General features: G+C 37.8%; 1 protein-coding gene across 4 annotated transcripts in view; it reads right to left on the bottom strand.

The window, feature by feature from the left end:
* Window positions 1–2,870: 2,870 nt before the first annotated feature.
* LOC133874977 (tRNA-specific adenosine deaminase TAD2-like) overlaps window positions 2,871–22,562 on the bottom strand; it is a 44,324-nt gene continuing 24,632 nt past the window's right edge. For 3 of the 4 annotated variants that reach the window (XM_062312932.1, XM_062312933.1, XM_062312934.1), the window contains 4 exons: window positions 14,996–15,155; window positions 14,795–14,891; window positions 4,943–5,046; window positions 2,871–3,168 (listed from right to left, as the gene is read on the bottom strand). In XM_062312932.1, the coding sequence (XP_062168916.1) occupies window positions 3,125–3,168; window positions 4,943–5,046; window positions 14,795–14,891; window positions 14,996–15,155 (405 nt within the window). In that variant the 3' untranslated portion in view covers window positions 2,871–3,124. Of the gene's footprint in view, window positions 3,169–4,942; window positions 5,047–6,678; window positions 6,858–14,794; window positions 14,892–14,995; window positions 15,156–22,562 lie in introns of all 4 variants that reach the window. The other variant, XR_009901419.1, reaches the window with a different exon arrangement.

Genomic DNA, 22,562 nt, shown 5'->3' with positions numbered 1-22,562 from the left:
ATAGGTTTTTAGTAATTTATACTGATTCACTATCACACGTACAAAACTATATTATAGTGATCACTTGTTGGATATTCTCTGAAAGCGGATAAGGGTGTAAGTATAAATTACTTATTGAGCGTGATACTAATTTACATAATATATTTGATTGCAGATTTGTTGAATTGTATGCGTGTGAATGAAACATCGCATATTATACTATTGTGATTAATGATTAAACAGCATAACAAGTTGGTTGTCGTGGCGACCAATGAACCAGGTAAGTTACGGCCTGTGTAAAAAACAATAATAAGTAAAAGTTGGCTTGTCGAGGCGGTCAATGTGCTTGGTAAATTATGGCTACTCAAATTGGCTTGTTGGGGCGACTAATGTACTGAGTAAGTTGTGACTACTAGTGCAGAAAAGCAAACAAATTAATAAGATCGGGGGTTTAAGACCAACGGCAAATGGTAAGAGAGAACGGCTCCTCAAAACTCACTAACCGAGTAATAGCTCTAAACGAGTGGAGTGAAAGACATATAAAACTGTCATTGCATCTCATCTTTGCATTATGTGTGTTTCTAAATAAATTAGCAATCTTTATATTATTGAAACAATTGTGAATTACAGTATGGGATTATGGTAATATCCACAATCACATAGTTGTTGATGCAAGTTTCGAAGGCAAAGGCATGGATTTCCTTTGCAAGTTTTAATGATTAGCTAGTTATTTTTATTTGTAATTAATTATGTTACAGTCATTGTTGTATGTAACATGTTTAGAAAGACGTTTATATTTCGGTAGGTTTTTATGTATATGCATGTGCCGTTTGTAACGCTTGTTGTGGTGTACTTAGAGTTCTTATTATGTGTAAAGAAAACTACGTGTCTAATTAATATATTGAAGTAATTTAATCAGCTCTATTGTGTTGTATTATCAATTACTAACTCTTTATATATATATATGTGTGTGTGTGTGTGTGTGTGTGTGTGTGTGTGTGTTCCGCTATGAGAGTTCATCTCTAATATAGTAATGTCGCGTGAAAATCGAAAGTTTCTACTTACGAATTTACTGGTTCAAATATAAGGCATTACAAAGGTTTCTTCGTGATTGCCTCCGCCAGTGGACGTACCTCATATTGAAAGAACCACTTAAATCTTGGTGTAGTGTGTGATTGATTTAATTTTGCTGTCTTCTTATTTTTCGCATCTCATGGGTCTTGAGAAATATAATAAATTTCCTAACATTTATGACGCATGTGTCATATCTTAGTGACTATGTATAAACAATGAGGTTTAAGTTATGTAATAACTTTATATCGTAAAATAGAAGCTCTAATATATTTTATTAGCGAGTTAATGATGTTGAAGAGAACAAAAATTTAGTAGAGGTATTTTCACTACATTAATAAAAGATAATAGTAGTAGCATCACATTGTAAATCCAAATATTTTGACTTGCCTTGTTTTAAAGGCTGGTGCGTTATAATGCCTCCTATCTACTGTTTAATAGTTGTCTATATATGGTTACGATATTTCCCTGCTAACGGTGTCATGATTTCAGCATGCCATCATGCCATCATGCATGTTCATCCCTTTTGGGTACGGATTGGAGGCATCCTTTTTTCTTTTCTTTTTTTTCTTTTTTTTTTTTCTTTTTTTTAAATTTATTTTATTATTATTATTATTCGAGAGGATGATTAAGAGGAGTTGTTCGAAGTCAAAGCATGAATATCCCACCAAGAACGAATCAGAGGAGAGTATCCAATGTGGGCAGATCCACATGATGAGGACCCTAGACCGCTAGGTTTTTTCAGTTATCATTTTTTTTTTTATATACAGGGGGGGGGGGGGGGGGGGGGAGGATGTGAATGTAATACCCATAATTTAGAAGTTGCTTAGGTTGGTAGAAAATTTCCCTTTTCTGGAGATTTCAAGGTTTCTTAATTTAGGCAGTTTCCATTTCGGGAAACTGAATATTAAATGGGCCTTCCGACCTATGGTGGACCCAAGTTGGTTCATGGTAGTGGGCTTGGAAGGTTAGTTCGAGTTAGGGCAGTAGATTTTGAAAAATAGGTTTAGGAACGCAAATTTTCAAATTTCAAGGTTAAAGGTTAATTTCTTTAAATAAAAAATGATTTGTAAAATTTAAAATTTGAATTTTTAGATTTTCAAAATGGTTTCTAGAAGTTCCCTAGTCAGCAAGCCACCCACCACTTTTATTGAAAACAATAGAGGTAAAAAAAAAAAAAAAAAAAAAAAAAAAATTGTCATTAAGGGCTCATTTTGGATGTGAGACTTTTTGAAAAATTGTGAATACCAAGAGAACTTGTATTTTGAAATTATCTTTAGATCATTTAGAAAACCAGAAACAAAATGAGAAAAAGTTAGATAATATTTTAGTAGAATTTGATATTTGAAAAACAGTATTTAAAAAATATTTGAAAATTTTCTCATCCAAACATGCCAGTCATTAATTACTAAGAAAACTTATTTATACTCCTTATGGCCGGGGACCCCCCAAAATTTTTACATCCTAAATTTTCTTCAACCAAAAAAATTAGAGAGCCCCTCAAAAGCCTTGAAAAACAAAAATTAAAAAATAAAATAAAATCAAGAAAATTAAAATTTTCCAAAGAAAGAGGTCAAATATGAAATAAACCAACAATCCAAAGATAGATGCCAAATTCTTGGTTTAGCTTTTCCAACTTCATTTTGGAGAAGTTTAAAAATTAGATTTTTTCGCAAAAGCTATTTCAGGCTATTTTCTATAGACAAAAAAGTTATATTTTCGACTGCAATTAGGCTCTAAGTCTAAGGGGCAGAGTTGGGTCAGCCCAATAACGCTAAGTGGGCTTTGTACTTTGGACCCAAGTGATTGGGAACAAGAAAGACCAAAATGGGCCCTAGCCCGTAAGGCCTTTTGAAAGCCCAAAGGGATTGTATATATGTAATCAACCCATGACCCAGACCCAAGAAATATTACAAAGTCCAAGTACCAGTCCATAAAAGACTAAAAAACAGAGGACACGTCAACATGTTTTGGAAAATTGGAAGTAAACCTAAAAGAATGTTTGAAGATACATATATATGCTTTTAGAACTCAAAATACTTTCTGCCAGAAATTGTGGGTGTGCATATTCAATTCAATGCATTGCCTGGTGAGCTAGAGGCCTGTGAGGCTTTGGAGCTGAAACAAGACAAATATTATAAAAAGTTAGATTATATTATTTTTGGAGCTAAACAAATATGTTAGTTTTATCTGACATATCAAAACTGTCTTAAGCACACAAGGTTTGCTACATCTAACAAGTGTAAGGTAATTTAACCTCCCAGGAGCGGCATAAATTAGTTGACAAGAATTCACAAAGAAAGGCCTAAAAGAAGACACCTAACTTCATAAAATCAATTACCTTTCAGCACAGTTTATTGAAAAATAACGGGTAAAGCAATTCGATTTTTTTTTTTTTTTTTGTACTTTTAATCACTAGGAGATCATGGCTTACTTGAAAGATGCGAAGAAACTTTATAGCCTAATCTAGTATCAGAATTTTTCTTTTTTTCTTTTTTTTTTTTGTCCCTTTTAGCAAGGTTCTTAAGGTTTAAGTGTAACAAAGAGCAATGATGTCTATGAATTCTCAATGAGTATTCTCCCTCCCACCCTCCTTTTGAGGGGGATGGGGAGGTTGGGAGAAATACAAAATGCCAAAGTAGACATGATACTTGCGCACTAAACAAGGCAAAATGGAATCACATGGCCTCTCTAAGACATCCCTATTATTTTTTATTTATTTATATTCATATCACAAATCTCTTATGACCATTCAATCAAATTTGGGATATCTGTTGAAGATGGAAACTTCCGCTATGATATGATTTGATTCTCCTTGATTTTATATCGTGAGCTATTCCTATAAATCTGAATGCAATCTCCTATTAATTTCTTTTCATAATAGTTTGAATTCCTCTTCTATTTAAAACCCATGTAAATGTATGAAACACTATGGTGGAATAAAACAGTTTCTCTTCCTACCAAATTTATCTTCTTTTTCTTCTTCTCCTTTCAACGTAAACTCGGCATCAGAGCAAAAGTCCAAAGTTCAAACCTTGTCTCCGTCATTTATCTCCTATTTTAATTAATTATTTCACGTGTTAGACCTCACTTTTTAAAAGGAAATTCGAGCCCACACATGAAGAGAAATGTTAGAATATTTATTAAATGATTAAATCAATCATTTCCCATCAACTTAAACTTTTGGAATAATTGATGATTTAACAACATCATTATAGGTTGAACTTGATTAAGTCATATTGAACAGTAGACATCTAACCATCATTTATGATTCATGTTGATAGTGCAATAACAGCTTCTTCATTGACATCTTCCAGCAATAATAATTACATATTACACTACCTGGGATTGGGTTAAAGAATTGAACCCATTCTTTCGCTTCTGTTTGGGCTTATGGTTAATGATCTACTTTTGGACATGATACTTCTATATGTAGTAATTCTACGACATGAAAAGCATTCATTTATGCTGCGGTCGTTAGTGTAATATGTTTCTTTGCTTGATATACATTATTGGTCGAATGAGAGCTTTGGTGATTTCTTTTGTTTTGCAGTGCAGGGCCCACATTTGGTGCACAGACATGCTTACTGTTTGTTTCTTTAACAAACATTATTGGCTTAATTCCTAATAGCTTAAGCTTTTTAGTTGAACAGTTTTCAAATTTAGCAAGATCGAATGTGTTACCGGTTTCAAATGCCATGGTTAGCAAAGAAATTTTTTATGAGTAATTTATAGTCTTGGGAAGGCTGTGTGAGTCAATAAAGTAATTATCAAACACATTTCCAAATGTGACTTACGTTTTCTATTCTGTGTACTTGAATGCTTTCAAAACAAGAATTATCACTTTCCCAAAAGTAGTCAAACAGAGCCTAAATAGGATGAAGTTACATACCATTAGGGTTCCCTTGTTCATAGAAGGTTCGCAGAAGAGAGACTGCTTCTGATGCCATTATTCCTCCATTACATTTGAAACCCTTTCCTTGTGGAACAGAACCGCTATCAATAAAAAGAAAGTTATAGACAGCCCATTCATATGAATTGCATGAAGCATTAATTAGTCAGAGAATATGCATCCAAAAATAAATAATTTAAAAGTTATCTGAAACACTCTTAGCTTTCTACATTGGGGATCAGACTCCCAGCCTAATATGTAATCGCAACATTCTCGGGTTCAACACAAGTCGAGCAGAAAATTGTAGATTTATTTTACACAAGTCGAGCAGAAAATTGTAGATTTATTTGCTTGAGCTAAACACACTGAAAGCATAGAACCCCTAGAAAAGGTGGTTGCAACTGATGGTAGGTGACAAAGACTCGTAGATAAATAAGCAAATTGCTTAGAGAGGATATAGTTCTGAGAAAAGAACAAAGGATAAAAGATAAAATGGGACTTTTTTTCCATCATTAAGGACTAAATGAAAACTTAAATCCATTTCCAACAAGTCAATGTTGTTTCCGCAGAAATATTCAGCACCCTCTTTTATGTAATAAATAAGGTCAATCAGACCTTTTTCATTTACTACAGAACATCGACAACAAATTCTCGATGATTCTAGCTTCTAAAAAATGCCTCATAGTTCAATCAGTATCCTCATTTAACCAGATTGAGTTATGGCTCACGTCCTCCCAGACTCCTTTACCCCAGTCAATAAGTCATATCCTGTTTGCAGTGTTCTAGAGGGAGTTCCCTTGGCCTTCCAAGGACACATACCATCAATGTTACAGAGATAAACTCGGAGAAGAAACAACCATGGGCACAGTCAGCATACAAGAGAAGTCCCTAGAAAGGAATAAGCATCATATCTAAAAAAAAAATGAAAGATCTAGAAAACCCATGAATGGTGACAAAGAAACATGTGAAAGACACCATCCAATCAGAGAGGGAATGGCGATACAGGACCCTAATTTTATGACAGCAAACTCCACTCCTTCAAATGTGTGACTATTCCTCCCAAACCAAACACACTACATTAGGACAACAGGATAGCATTCTAAATTAATACTGTTTTATGCCTGCTAAAATTCCCTATCTAACAATTCAAAGAAGACGACAAGCTCAAAATGAAATTAATTCTAGAAACTTGATTTTAAATGACAGAAGATGAAGAGAGTTTTAGCAAGTAGAAATATGAAACAGGTAAAACTAGTCTAATAAGTAGGTTTCTTACTACCAAATAACAATGTTAACTACTATTGATAAAAGGGTGAATCTCTCCCTCAATCTTGAAATCGGTGCAATCGCCTCCCAAATTCGAATATATTTGTTAAATGTCCCTCCACAGTCTGATTATTAATTTGGATGGAAAACTTAACACGTGTTGGACATGCTTCCTCGCTAGGTGAAATGACTATAATATCCCTGAGAGGATTTCAAGTGGTAGTTTTGCACTAGTAGTTCTCATTTTTGGTGGATTGATTGGGGGAGGATTTGAACTCAATTAGAGATGTATGATGGCAGCCGAGATTGTAGTAAAGGTCATGACTGTGTGCCTCTTGTGAAGGTGATCGTCAGACTATTGACATTACTTATGATTTTCATGTGAGTTGTGGCAACCAGTTTATGTACTCATATAATGACAATTATCAGTCTCTCAAGACTAGTGCAATTATAGTGCCAGCTAGTCTTACCAGCGCTGAGTAATCAGCCCTTATTCAATGGATGCTATTGCTCTGCACAATGGCATATCCCAAATCAGTGGCATTGTCAATTTTGGTCATCCATCATTGAAGTCTACTTCTTCCTTCTTTGCAGTATTTATCTGATTTAGTGTGCTTGTCAATCATGCCAGCATCATTGTGTATCTTTCCTTCACGAGTCAACAATCATTAGTTAACTCCAGTTAAGCCTGTTATAATGATGGGGGGTTCAAGCTAGACAAAGTATGTTAGGATTTTCCAAAGATAAAAGGCATCCTGATCCAAGACTTCTGAAGGATTTAAAGTATGTATCCATTGATAAGAAAACAAGAACTGAAGGCTACCAATAAATATTCACAACTGAAAGATGCCAGACTTCCCCTAAACCACACTTTAAGGGAAAGTTCGTCTGAATCCTTGGCAAGAGAAATTACAGAAAATTACAATTTCTTAATAAGCCAGACTGCCCCATAACATTTTCTTCTAATTCATCTCGAAACAAATAAAGGCTCGTATCAAGAAAATTGAGAAGCTACTTCCCTGATGACCTGATCTACCACATCAATTCTTTTCAATAATTATCTAGGCCACCTCCTTAATAGCTCTAATTTCTAAGTCCATTCTACAATGTCATCCTTTATGCTGTTGTGAATACTTGCCTTTCTATTAGGTCATACATATTGATGCAAATAATATGTCGTAAAGGTGGGGAAAATACGACAAGAGAAGGACAGCTGATTCAAAAGCAAATGCAGCATTTTGTTAAGAATCCCAGCTGGAACATGCCTAGAGGAGAAGATTTTTTTTTTTTTTTGATATTTTCCAATCATAGGTATTTTAATCTTTCCCTATCGTTCACAGCAGCTGGTTAGTTCAGCTTGATTATGTGTGAGACCTGTATAAGGCATGTATTAATGTTCTCTGAAGTCAACAAAAGTTTGAATAATAAAGACCTATACAAGGGATGCATTAATGTTTTCAGAGGTCAACCAGTAGTTGTGTACAAGCTATTGATATTTTTTACTTATCAAAAAAAATAAATAAATAAAAAGCTATTGATATTTTCAGCGGGGAATAAAAGAGATTGAAAAGCATAGGCCTCATTTGATAATGTTAAAATTGTTTTCAAAACCCAAAACACACCTTTCTCAACACCATTAACGAACAATTCTATACATAAAACACTTTTTAGAAAACTTTTCACACCTTCTTATAGGAATATTTTGAGAAAACAGATTCTTAATTTCACAAGTGTAAGGGCCAACTCTTTCATAAGAAAATTAGAATGTGTATATATATATATATATTAAGAAATTACCAAAAACTCAAAACAAAATGCCAAAAACATATATGGGGAGCTCCACCCCCCGCAAGGCGCCCACCCCCCGATGAAGGGGAGGCTTAGGCCACCAGCAGAAGGGATGGCTTGAGTAGCCACCCCCAACAAAGGGGGTGGCTTGCGTGGCCAACTGCAACCCAAGGGTGGTAATCATCCACCCCCAAACGAGGGGTGGCTCACACAACCATCCCCCAGCAGGGGGGGTGGCCGCACAAGCCAACTCCTCTATTTGGGGTGGGTGAACCTCTTCGTTGAGGGGTAGCTACGCGAGCCACCCCATAGCTGGGGGTGGAAGGAGTAGCTCCACCCCTCCCCATCCTTTTTTTTTTTTTTTGGGGGGGGGGGGGGGGGGTTTAGTTTTTAGTAAAAGAAAAAATTATTTTTTTAATATGTGGCATGTGATGTGGCTAAATTGCTTACATGGTATTAATCTCGTTCATGCCACATAAACAATTTTGGAAGAAAATGAAATGAAAAATATAAAAAATATAATAACTAAAAATTAGATTTAAAAACTGAGAGAAAATGGAAATCATGCGAAAAACTCAAGGAGTTTTAACCAAATTTCTCCTTTTTTTTTAAAAAAAAAAATTCTTATATTTTTATAAGAAGTTAGCTCTACACCTGCTTGTGTTTTCTCAAAATAAGCATGTTCAGTATTTCTTTATTTGATAACACAACCAAACATTTTTTTTAAGTGAACCCCATTACCATACCCATAGCTGTTTGTTTGATGTGTGATGCCTAAGAACCCTAGTGTGATGTTGGGTTGATCTTTCTTCTTTCCCTATTTCTTTCTTTATTTCCAGTTTGCTGTGTTCCATCACCTTTGCTAAGATTATTCCAAACAAAAACACTACTATCCCAGCCCAAACACAACCGACACCCTAAACCAGCCACAAAATTCTTTGATTCCTAGTCATTATTAGGCGCTGACTGTTTGTAAGCCCACACCACATATACAAGGCAGAGCGGCAGAAGTTTCTGAGATTCCTTTCTCCCAACAGTTAAAAGTTTATAGCTTTCTGAACTATTTTTCTCCAAGTAAACACAAGTTTTTCATTCTAATAAATCGTTAAACTTTTTGGTATTTATATCAGATACTAGCCAACAATAAATGGTGGGCTCGTAATAAATGTTGGCCCACAACTAAGATACAGCAGTTCCAACTAAGATCACTTTCTTTTAAACATTTAAGTTTTCAAGGGAAGGCAGGCCCTGATCCATTTCTATGACTGCCTAAGGAGGTGATCCTAGTTAACTCTTCAAACTAATATCAGCATACCAATCGACACTCCACTATAAACACTTCCACGCCTAGCCATGAGATTATGGTTAGATCATTCATATCTGCTACCTCAAAAACTGACATCAATTCAACCTGAATACGAGATTACCTCAAAAGAACTTTTGACGCTCAAGTCAATGAAAGGTAATAAAAAGTGCCCCTTCTCCCAAGCACCCCTGCCCCAAAAAGCTGTGGATATAGAAGTCTGGGGAGTTCTTTTTTTTTTTTTTTTTTTTCTTGCAGTCTCACCTTTAGAGTCTATAATCGATCTGAGTCTATTGAATGAGAAAATAATAATATTCTAATGCACCCACAAGAGTATGCAACAAAAGATGAAGTAAAGAGTGTTATCCATCCAACCTTTAGCAAGGTGGATCCAAGGTCATAGTTTTTCCATTGAATTCATTGTGATTTCTTTTTCCATTTAAGATGATTTATTTTGGACGGATAGTAGCTTTTTATAAGACTTTCATTCTCATCTCATGTTCAATAGCTTTGTAATGCCAAAGAGAAAAAAGATGCATCCTTGATGGGATATCAAGGACATTGATGACAGGATCGTCACCATGCATACCATTCATTTGCAAAATCTATATGGCACCATGTTTTTCGAGAGAAAGAAATCGATGTCTAATGTGTTACAATGAAAATCCTCTTTCTTGAGATTTCTTTTAGATTGGGTTGTAATGTTTGAAGAGTTAACTAGGATCTTGTTAACTTATTAGATTTTCGATCGCATTAGGGTGGTGGCTTCTCTTGTATACTTTTCATGTACACGAGCTTTGCTTCTCCTCTAAATAAAAATTATTATTCATAAAAAGATAAATAAAAAAATAAAAAATAAAAATGAAAACTTGAGGCATGGAGTGATCAACACAAGTAACACAATGCAACAATTCACAATAAATATTATAAAGAAGTTGATGATCCATAGCTATTTAAAAACAAAATATCAATAACCTGCAGAATTCTTGGAACTGTCAGAATTATATTATATTCTTTGGAAACTTTTGTAAGGATTTTCTCTGAATATTTTTGAATATCACCAATGTCATGTCTTTTCTCTGAATATTTTTCCTTATATATATATAAGGAAAATAAAAAGAGAATAAAAGAACATAAGGCATAATCTCAGATATCTGCAAAAATCTAAAATAGAAGAAATAAGGTTGAAATAAACTTTTGGTCCCTAAAATTTGAGACAAGTTCAAATTTTGTCCCAGAATTTCAAAAGTTTCAACTTAGTTTTTCAAGAAAAAAAAAAAATTGATGAATAAAAATTTATTAAAAGTGAAAAACGCTTTTGAATACACAAGCAGTATACACAGGAGGCTCCAAAACAAGCGGAAAACCCAAACCCTCAAACCCAAACCCCATGAAACAGCAAAGCCCCAAAAAATGGCCCCAAAGCCCTCAATGCTAAACAACTTGAAATTTGCCTTTCCCCCACCTATTGGATGCACCCATTGTATCATAGTCGATGGAGCAGTCCAAGTTTTGAATCTCCCATTTACCCTTTAGCTCCCAGGGGGTACACACAACCTCTGCCTACACTGTGTTAAAAGTCCCAGCTACGGATGGGAGGAACCCATATCAATAGTCTTGCCTAGGTCCGTATCTTCCGAAACCAACCCAAAAACATTTGAGTAAGGGGGAATAAGCCGTACCTGGAGCTTTACCCATAACTACTGGCTGTCGAGTATTAAGAAAGCCTCCCCAGAGAGTACTTACAGCCGGTTTGTGTATCCCCCGCCATTGAATCTCGCCGTCAGTGTGGAAGGAAAGACTGAGTTCTGAGATTCCGGCGTTGTCTTGGAAAAAAAAAAAAAAAAACCCGACGAGGTGGCTCCATCGAACCTCAAAGGACTAGACCCATTCAAAGTTCCCTCCAGATTTACTGGAGCTACAACTACCATCAGAGACATCTTCGGCAGATCCTCTGTCGACGTCTCCAGTGTTCTCGAAACCTGATCTAAAAGCTCCGGCAACTCTTTCGGCTCAGACCCATCCGGGTTACATCTTGGTCAAAACAATTTATAAATGGACAGGGGCGTTAAATTTCTCACTTTTTTCTAACTTTTCTAAGTTTGTGTATTTTTGTTCTTCTTTCCATCATTAGTGGGGGTCATCTCTTGTATACATCCTGCGTCCTACGGTTGCACCCCTTTTTGCGCTTATTAATGAATTTCACAGTGGAACCAAATAAATCTAACAAACTTCCTAAAAAGCCATTAAGCGGACAAAGAAAGGTGGATTCAAATTTGAAGTAAAAGGTAGGTTCAAATATAAAGATAATATACACAGTTCTATTGATAAATGAACACATAGACTGTATATATTTTGGGAAACTAAAAAGGATAGCGTCGCATCTATTTTGGGATGGAGGGAGAGTTTTTAAATCAACTTTGACCACAAACAACACAACCAAACAAATAAATGAAATCATTTGCAGAAGCTATCAATGACATGGGTGGTGGTGATGCTTACATGACCCTGAATTGCCAGATGCTGATAATTGATGGTGTTTGCTTGGGGGGGGGGGGGGGGGGGGGGGGGATGGGAGATGGGAGATGGGAGATGATTATTTGGTGGGTGGTTTAGAGTGTTTTCTCCTGTCAAATCCAACTCTCTTCCTCTCCAAAATCAAAGTCTAAAAAATAATTATGTGGATTTTTTTTTTTTTTTTTGATAAGTAGAAAATTTTATAAAAATCGTAAAAGGCGTCCCTAAGCATACAGGAAGTATACAAAGAGGAAACCAAAACAGGAGAGAGAGAGAAGAGAGGAAAAACACCCGAAAAACCCAAAAACAGGAGGAAACCCAAAGACCCCTACAAAACCAGCCCACATAACCCAGAGACTAAAACATCACATCAGAGGCCCTCTTGCCCTGCCCTGACTAGAACCAAAACCCCTGGCATCATAATTAATTGTGCACTCTAGATTCTTCACTTCACGACACCTTTTAAACTTAGGAGTGGAGACTGGAGCCCCTAGATGATGCTCCACATTAAATAGAGCCATGAAGTCTAAAAAGTCCTTCTCATTCCCTTCATGTGAGACCCCCAAAGTTTGAAAACAGAGGCTAAGATCAATTGCTACCCCAGGAGGACCACCAAGCTCTTTAAGACCACCTCCCCGCGAAGAATCATCAACAAAGGCTGCCCCGAGAGATTCGCCCACTTTTGAAGGAGAAGGGGCGGTGCCCCTAGGGAGAAGAAAGCCACGCCGAAGAATAGGCTAACAATCCCGTCCTTTGTTAGTTCTAACAAGGGCTTGATAGCAACCCCAAATGACAGTAGGGAAGAAGACTTGGGAACACCGAAAGTCTCAAGAGCCTCCTCAAGCAGATGCTTATCCGATTTGCCAACCTTATTCTTCCGAGAGTATTTAAGCACAGACTTGGATTCCAACAGGTAAATAGGCACTCCAGACTCCGACATCACAGGGAGAGAATAACGCAGCCTTTCACCAAGAGTTGCCGCTTCTGATAAGCAAACGTCAGAGGGTGGACCAAACCCATCTAGAGCCAGAGAAGGAGCCAGCAAATCAAAATAAGCCTCAGACGAAGATGGCAACAGAGGACCCTCACCCAGAGCAGATCTCACCAAGGACGTAGAAGACAGCTCAGCAACAGAAAGCATTGGGATGCAACCCATGGCTGACTGCTCTAGAGCAACGGCAAACACCTCCACAAAAGCCGCCGGAGACGAGACCTTCAGAGAAGGAGAGTGCACAGCAGACACCAAGTACTCACCTGACGAATAGCCTGAAGCAATCGGCGCCGGAGAAGCCGCCGGGCCCAAGGTCGAACCCGGAATCGCTCTCAAACCCACAGAAAAAGCATTGGAATCCCGAACCTAATCAAAACCCAACATGGAAGACTTCTTAGACTTACAGCCCACTCTACTGGACCTATCCCTAAAACGCCTCCAGCCCAACCCAAAACCCCTCTTAAGCAACTGACCCAACCCAAATCTGCCCATTCTCCACTTTAGCCCAACAGAGGAGTGCAAGCCCCAAAAAAGCCTGTGCTCACAAGCCCAACCAAGCCACGCTTCAAAAAGACCAAGAAGCTTCCTGAGAACCCCAAACTCCTCTGAGGCGTCACCATCACACTTCTTCGAGCATGCCAAACTGCCACCTACTAGACACGAAACCCTCTGAAGCGCCACCTTCACCCACTGCAGCTCTCTGCATGGAACATGCTAGACTGCACCCACAAGAACCTCGAATCTTGGAGCCACCAACAAGAGGGTCTTTACCCAGAGGATCAAAAGAAAAACACTCCATTGCGTAGCAATCCACTGCCTGCTGGATCATCTCCTGCTCCCAACCCATCAGAATAAGCTTCTCCATCTCACACCAAACAACAAGCACCGACGAAACCTGAGGCCCGTCAACTACAACAGAAGCCGACGAGTGTACCACCTCAGCAAACGACAAAACGCCTGCGACCTTACCCAATAGCTTCCTCGCTGGAGCGCCACTAGAAGATGACGACAACATCTTGGAACCAAAAAAACCAACACTTTGCTCAACTCCCCAGAAACACGACCCCACCCCCGCCTGTCAAGGCCTTTAGGGAACACTACCATCCCTCTCCGGCCACCCACATCGTAAACCACCACCTCTAAGAACCGGCCAGAGCTATTACCACCTAACCGAACGATGGTCACCTTCAAACCCTCCCTGAAAGATTTCACAAACAACTTAGAACCACGATCTCGCAGCATCTCTTCCACCATCAACAGCAACCAAACTACGCAACACTCGCCCAGCAGAACCCACCCTGAGAACCCGTTCCTCTTTTCCACCACCCTCAACTCAACTCAACAGACCCTTTCACCACAGAGAAGGTGAAAGATTTCGCCTCCACAAAGAATCAATTCTCCATACCCAACCGTACAGGACAACCCCCGAGGGGTTTGCAGTTGCCACGTGGTGCTCACATGACTGAAAATCAAGAGACACAAGCTGATCAGATCCAACAAACTCTATGGAGTGTAGAACCACTCTCTACTTAGCACTCCTAGATAAGTCAGAGAGAAAGAAAGGAGGAAGGGAGATATCTGAGGATGAAGACTAACGGGACACGCCTACAAGCTCCACCATTGGGAAGAGGAGAGAGGAGAGAGCGTTTCGAATAGAATAGAAGAAAAACAAAAACAAAAGAAGAAAGGCCATGAGTGCAGATGGCATCCAAAGAGAGCTGATGATGTCGGCAGCTCTAGTGAATTTTGAGTGGAGGATAGGGAGACCAAGAGAGGAAGAAAGAATAATCTTTTTAATAAAAAGCAATGATTGAAAAATAAATATTTGCTTAGTAATTGCTAATAGGGAAAAATTCAAACTAAGTCAAATTTTAGGGACCAAAAGTACATTTTAGTTGAACAATAACAAACAAGTCTCCAAGCAATAAAACAATAAATTGAACCAATCAACAAAGACTTCACTGGGAGGTTGAGTTCAGCAATAAACCTTTTACATGGCTCAGAGCTACCTAAATGCAAAGACAATATTGATCCACAACCTCCAAACTTATCGTTTGCACAACCATAAAATACTTCCTTTATACCTAAAGAGAGAACAAGAAAAACCAAGTTAATGCGTTGATCAGAGCATAACTTAAAAAATTATATAAATTATCTTTGATTGGGCAGTAAGATTATAAAAGCATACCAAGAGTTGATAAAGCAGCTGCACACATTATGCATGGTTCACAAGTAACATAAAGGTAGCACTTTGAAATTTTTTTAGCAACTTCTAACTTAGAAAGTCCGTTTCTTTGCCAGCCCTCAAGAAGAATATCAATAGCTTCCATCTCCGCATGCCTCGTTGCCTGAACACATATAACAAGTAAAATTTTACTTTAAAATCATAAAACCCCGCAAAATTAGTTCGAAGTAGAAGTCGCAGCTGAAAAAAATTAAAGGTGTGTTTGGGAACAAGAACAAAATAAGATTTTATCTCACTTTTTCAAAAAACAAATCAGATTTTATCTCATTTTTCCTAATCTTATGTCAGAAAGTCAAACTATGCAAACATCTTTTTCAACTTTATTTGCCTCGGAATTGCGCATTAAATTATAGTTGAATTCAGATTTCAAAAAATCAAACACCCACCCAAACATGCCTTAAAAAGTGGAAGGCCCTCAACTTGTATATAAATTATGGTTAGAGATGAAGGTAATAACTTATGGTGACAAACATACTTTATTCTATAATTTTTGTTTTGAAAAGTCAAAAGCTATAATATCAATAAAGTACTTGGTGAAAACAAAAGTAATTGGTAAGTTATACAAACATCCAATGGGTCTTGCACAGCCTCACCGTTTATCCCATTCTTATTGGGGTAAGAGGTGCTATTTGAGCTATACTTGGATTGGCATCAAATAAATGAAATTTAGAATATCGTATCAAATACCCCTTGTAGTTAGGCCTATTTCAATTGGAGAAATGCTAGACTTCCCAAAATTTTCTTCCAAATAATGTGTCACAATCCCATAAAATTGTGACACATTTTCCAAAATGATAGATCATATGAGATTGTGATACATCAATTGGAAACTAAATTTTGGAAAAAAAATTTGGGATGTGTAGCATTTCCCTTTCAATTGACACCCCCTCAATTTGCAAATGTGCTACTAATACCCCTTATGCTACCCATTAAAATCATCTACAAGAAATTGTTAACTTTTGTCAATGGAAAGGAATGAGAGGCCATCCACCTTTGGTCTCCACATATGATAGTTTGCGGGGATGTTGGTGTTCTAAGGAGGTTGGGGGGCCCTATGGTGTGGGAGTGTATAATTTTATAAGGAGGTAGGAGATGGATCTAAGGTGCGTTTTTAGAATGATGTTTGGTGTGGGGAGCAATCTTTGAAGTTCTCATTTACGGAATTATTCACTATTGCTCGTGGTAAGGATGCATGGGTGGCGGATCATACGCAATTCGGGAATGGAAACATTCATTGGAATATTTTATTTACAAGACTTGTGCATGATTGGAAGGTGGAAGTGGTCTCTGGTTTATTTGAGTTGTTGTATTCTCAAAGAGTAAGGCATGGAGGTAAGGATAAAATTTGTTGGATTCCTTCTAAAAGGAAATCATTTGAAGTTAAGTCTTACTACCGGGTGTTACCTACTCCGGTAAGTTCCCATTTTCCTTGAAAGAGTATTTGAAAAGTTAAAGCTCCCTCAAGAGTAGCGTTCTTTGTGTCGACGGCAGCTATAGGAAAAATCTAAAGTTTGGATAATTTACGAAAGAGGAATGTTATTGTGGTTGAGTGGCATTGTATGTGTAAGAAATGTGAGGAGTCTATTCATCATCTTCTCCTTCATTGTGTGGTGGCAACAAAATTGTGGAGTGCATTTTTTCAGTTGTTTGGTGTGGCTTGGGTTATGCCTCGAAGTGTGAGCAAGTTGGAGGGGACAATTGGGAAACCATACTACTTTGAAAATATGAAGATTGACTCCTTTGTGTTTAATGCGGTGTCTTTGGAGAGAGTAGAATGCAAGGAGTTTTGACGTTCAAGAGAATGGAATATTAGAGCTGAAGAAGATGATGATACAATCCCTTAATACATAGAGAGTAGCATGGAATAGTTTGCCTATTTCTAATTTTTTTTAGTTTTTGGAATTTTTGTTCTTCTTTTTCTATATTTTAGGGGTGCTCTTGTATACTTCATGTGTACTACGGTTGTGCCCCTATGCACTTTTAATGATTTTATATGACTTATAAAAATTAAAAATTAAAAAAAAAATGTAATTACATGAGTAAAATCAACTAAAAAGAAAGTGAATTTTTGGAAATATATTAAGGCAAAAATACTATAGAGTTCCCTGGACTTTAACCTTTTATCAAATCGCTCCCTAGGACTTAAAGTTTATCAAATCACTCCTTGACGTATGCTCTGTTATCAACTCACTCCCTCTGTACTCCTTCCGTTAGCTCTTTTAACCAAGAACAACAGCACGTAGGACCATCTCATATCTAATAAAATTTTGACATGTACATATTGATGAGTCACCACTAATTAACTTTGCCACATCATTTAAATGTCATATCATTAAAAAACAAACAAACAAACAAAAATAGGATGTCAAGAAATAAAATGAAAAATTAAAAAAAAAAAAAGTTGGTTGAGGTGACTGAACCACCCCCAAATTGGCCTTTCGAGATGGTTCGACCACCCCAACAACCTCCTTTTTTTTTTGTCTTTTCATTTTTTTTTTCCTGGCCTTTTTTTCCCCTTTGATGTGGCATTTTTTTCTCCAAGCGTAGGGTTAAGGTCTTAAGTGGGCCTTTGGGTTGTCTCTAGGTTTCTTTTGTGGGCTGTTTTGGGTGTTTTTCCGGGTTCTAGGGTTTTTCTTTTGGGGTTTTTTTTTGGGATTTTTCTTTTGTGAGCTGGCTTTGGCTGCTCCTGTGTATACCCCCAGTGTACTTACAGGCACCTTACGCTTTTTAATAAACTTATCAAAAGAAAAAAAAAAAAAAAAATTTAAAGGAAAAAAAAAATGCAAAAGCAATCCTTATGGTTTGCATCTTTATAGAATCAATCCCTATGATTTGAATTTTTGGATCGTCGGCTTCGCTCTTGGGCACCGGGTATGTTATGTAAACTGGACATGGAAAAGACATATGATCGCATAAATTGGGAGTTTCTGCTTTATTTGTTGGAGAAATGTGGCTTTAGGGAGAGATGACGAGGTTGGATAGCTCATTGTATTTCTACAATCCGTTTTTCCATTATCATTAATGGGTCACCATTTGGGGGGGTTTTAGTAGTTCACGAAGACTAAGACGAGGGGATCCTTTGTCTCCTTTATTATTTCTAGTGGTGATGGAAGCTTTAAGTAGGATGTTGTCTGCAACAATAGAGAGCGGACTCCTTTCTGGGTTCTCTGTGGGCTCAAGAAATTAGAAGGGAATGATAGTATCTCATTTGTTATTTGCAGACGACACTTTGCTTTTTTTGTGAGCCTAGTGTCGAACAATTATGAAACTTGAGATGCTTGTTGCTTAGTTTTGAAGCGGTATCAGGGTTGAAAATTAACTTGTCCAAGTCTAAGATTGTTCCAGTAGGCGATGTAGGGGATGTAGAGGGCTTGGCTGGCATTCTTTGGTGTGGTGTGGCATTGTTGCCAGTAAAGTATTTGGGCTTCCTTTGGGTGCTCAGTATAAGGCATCCAATATTTGGAGTAGCATTATTGAGAAGATGTAGAATAGATTGGAGGGGTGGATGAGGTTGTATTTATCAAAGGGTGGTCAGTTAATGTTCATCAAAAGTACTCTTTCTAACTTGCCCACATATTATTTGTCCATTTTCCCCATTCCAATAAAAGTGGCTAATCATTTGAAAAAACTTCAGAGGGATTTTCTTTGGAGAGGTATTGGTGATGAATTTAAGTTCTATCAAGTGAATTAGTCAAAGGTATGTACTCCAAAGGAGTCAAGTGGGTTAGGGGTGAGAAACATGCTTCAGTTTAATCAAGCATTGCTGGGTAAGTGGTTATGGAGGTTTGCTATGGAAAGGGATGCATTGTGGAGGAGGGTCGTGGACATCAAATATGGTGGTATGATGGGTGGTTGGTGTTCTAAAGAGGTAGGGGGACACTTGGAGTGGGAGTGTGGAAATGAATAAGGAGAGGGTGGAATGGTTTTGCACATCATGTGCGATATGAGGTAGGTGATGGTTCTAAAGTGTTGTTTTGGCATGATGTGTGGTGTGAGGAACTACCTTTGAAGATCCTTTTACCATAATTGTTCACTATTGCATGTGGTAAGGATGCATGGGTGGAGGAGAATATGCAGACCCAAAAAGGTAACATTCTTTGGGGTATTCTGTTTACTCGACCTGTGCATGATTGGGAGGTGGAAGTGGTCTCTCAATTTTTTGAGTTGTTGTATTCTCAAAAAGTAAGGTATAAAGGCGAGGATAAAATTTATTGGATCCCACCAAAGAGGAAGTCATTTGAAGTGAAGTCTTTCTATCAGGTTTTGTGTACTCCTGTACGGTCCACTTTTTCGTGGAAGAGTTTTTGGAAAGCTAAGGTTCCCTTGAGAGTGGCATTCTTTGTGTGGACGGCAACTCTGGGGAAAATCTTAACCTTGGATAACTTATGTAAGAGGAATCTTATTGTGATAGAGTGGTGTTGTCTGTGTAAGACTTATAAAGAGTCCATCTATCACTTATTCCTTCATTGTGAAGTTGAAACAGAGATGTGGAGTGCCTTTTTTTCAGCTTTTTGGTGTTGTGTGGGTTATGCCTCGAAAGGTAAACGAGTTGTTGGGAAGTTGGAAGGGGAAAATGGGCAACCGTATGGCGTTGCACTTATGGGGGAGGGCTCCACTGTGTTGGATGTGGTGTCTTTGAAGTAGCAGAATGCATGCAGCTTTAACGATAGTGAGAATGGCTTGCTCAATTTGAAGAAGTTAGTGCTACAAACCTTGTATATGTGGAGAGTGACGTGGAATACTTTGTTTGTTTCTACTTTTTCTGAATTTTAAGATTTATGTTCTTATTTCTCTATGGATTAAGGGTATCTTACATCTTGTGTACTTGGGTTGCGCCCCTTTGCGCTTTGAATAAATATACATACATTATTTGACCAAAATAATAATAATTAATTTTATACAATAGATTATTGTGGTTTGCTTCTATATAAAAATGGGCCTTGCTAACCGGAGTTAATGCCACGTGGCCCCTTAAACACATCATCACTAATGATATATTGACACGTAGCAATCTAACCTAAATGATGAATCTATCCTAAATAAAAACTAAAAAATTAATTACAAAATTAAATAAAAATTAAGGTTAAACACTTTTTTGGTACATGTAGTTTAAAGTTTTTATTTTTTTGCCTCGTGCTTTAATTCTTATCACAGATAGTACCTATGTGATGAGAAAAGACGGAGATGGTACCATCCAAATTTCCGTCCAAAAACTAACAGTTATCCACGTGTCTGCTCTTAGGTGTTGACATGTGTCTTATCCATTAAAAAACTAAAAATAAAAAGCTTTAAAAATTAAAAAACTTTTAAAAAAATAAAAGCATTAAAAATTGAAAAAAAAAAAAAAAGAAAAAAAAAAAGTAAGGGGGTTTGGCCCTTGGGGGTCGTTCAGCCACCCCCAAGGGCCAAATCCCCTAACCTTTTTTTTCTTTTTTTTCTTTTTCGTTTGCCCTTAGGGGTGGTTCGGCAACCCCCAAGGGTCAAACCCCCTTACTTTTTTTCTCTTTTCTCTTGCTCTTTTTTCATTTTTTTTTTAAAGCTTTTAATTTCTTTTTCTTTTTTTTTAATGCATAGGACACGTGTCAATACCTGAGAGTAGACACGTGTCAATATCTATCAGTACCGTTAGTTTTTGGACGGATGTACTATCTCTGTCTTTTCCCATAACATTGGTACCATCTGTAATACGAATTGAAGCACAGGGGACAAAAAATAAAAACTTTAAACCACATGTTCCAATACCCTATTTAACCTTAAAAATTAAAAAGAAAACAAAGGGAGGGTGGCAATTGGCCTCCCCTCACAAAGGGGTTGTCGGCCACCCGTCTCCTATAAGGTTAGCCACCCCTCATCTAGGGCGATCATCTCTTGGCCACACCAGATGAGGGGTGGCTGCCCCTCGCTTAGGGTGGCCAAGGAATGGTCGACCCTCTCCTATGAGGAGCGGCCATCCCTTAGCCACCAAATGTCACCTCTCTCGTGATAGGCACCAATCTCTTGGCCACCCCAGATGGGGGCACCACCCTTTGGCCGTCCCAAATGAGGACCCACCACAGCTTATCTTCACTTCTTCGTCTCACTCTAGCTGAGTACAACACCTAAAAAAATGAGACAAAGACATCCACATCTCAATCATAAGCCGCTCTAGCAAAGTTCGCATTCTATTGGTTAGAACCATCATAGAACTCCAAGTGAGTCACAACAGAGGCACCCTTTGCACGAGCAATATCAAATAAATCTGAAAAAGCCTCCTTTAAAGCCACATCCCCACACCACTAATCATGCCAAAATCTAATATTGGAGCCATCTCCCACCTCAAATTTAGTACGACACGAAAATTTTTCTCCCATCCTTTCCTAATATTCTTCCATAATCCCACCTCAAACGCTCCAGAAGACTCAAGAGAACACCAACCCCCCCCCCCCCCCCCCCCAACCCCAACCCCCCCCCCCCCCCCCCCCCCCCAACCCCAACCCCCACCCCCACATGAACTCTCAAATTAGAGTCCACCAAACCTCTCTCTCAACCTATAGCGCCACAACCATTTACCTAAGATCACAATTGAACACCAGCAATTTCCGAACCCCCAACACTCCCTTAGAGAGCGGCGAACAAACCTTCGACCAACTAACCAAGTGATATTTGAACTCTTCACCTAACCCACCCCATAAGAAATAACGTTGAAGTTCTCAATACAATTAGCAACACTCGTCAGGAGAGGAAAGAAGGACATGAAATACATTGGCAAATTGGCAAAGGTGCTCTTAATAAGGGTAACCCAACCACCCTTTGACAAATACATCATTTTCCAACTAACCAACCGACGCTCTATCTTCTCAATAACACAGCTTCAAATATGATTGAACTTGTAGGAAGCCCCTAGCAGTAGGCTGAGGTACTTTACGGGCAAACAGGAAACCCCACAACCTAGAATTCTAACCAACCTTTCCACATGTAAGGCAGGACCATTTTGGAATGCAACACTAAATATTCTTTTTTATTTTCCTAGATCACTTGATTCAGCATGATGGTTGGCAAAAACATTTGAAAATAAACAGATAGTATCACCAATTTGATCAAGATTTGATACACATGTTTAAGTGATATAAAAATTTTGGTTGAGTGCTCAAATTATATATGAAAATGGTGTACATCTTCAAGAACTAGCGGTTGTTTCACCACGAAAAGAGATGAGGTTTCTCGAAAATGTACAAGAAATTTCTCCTAAATTAACGGTATTAGCTTCAAAACTACAACATAAATTGATGAAAAAAAAATGTTTTCGAATCAAAATTCTACAAAAACGCGCAAGGAAAGCAAGACATAAAAGAGAATACAATTAGCAACACTCACCGGGAGAGGAAAGAAGGACATGAAATACATAAGCAAATTGGCAAAGGTATTATTAATAAGGGTAACCCAACCACCCTTTGACAAATATATCATTTTCCAACTAACCAATTAACGCTCTATCTTCTCAATAACACAGTCTCAAATATGCTTGGCCTTG

This window comes from Alnus glutinosa, chromosome 8 (genome assembly GCF_958979055.1).
Source record: "Alnus glutinosa chromosome 8, dhAlnGlut1.1, whole genome shotgun sequence".
NCBI classification, from domain to species: domain Eukaryota; kingdom Viridiplantae; phylum Streptophyta; class Magnoliopsida; order Fagales; family Betulaceae; genus Alnus; species Alnus glutinosa.
Note: the sequence above shows the minus strand (reverse complement) of the source record. Positions and strands in the feature narration are given on the sequence as shown.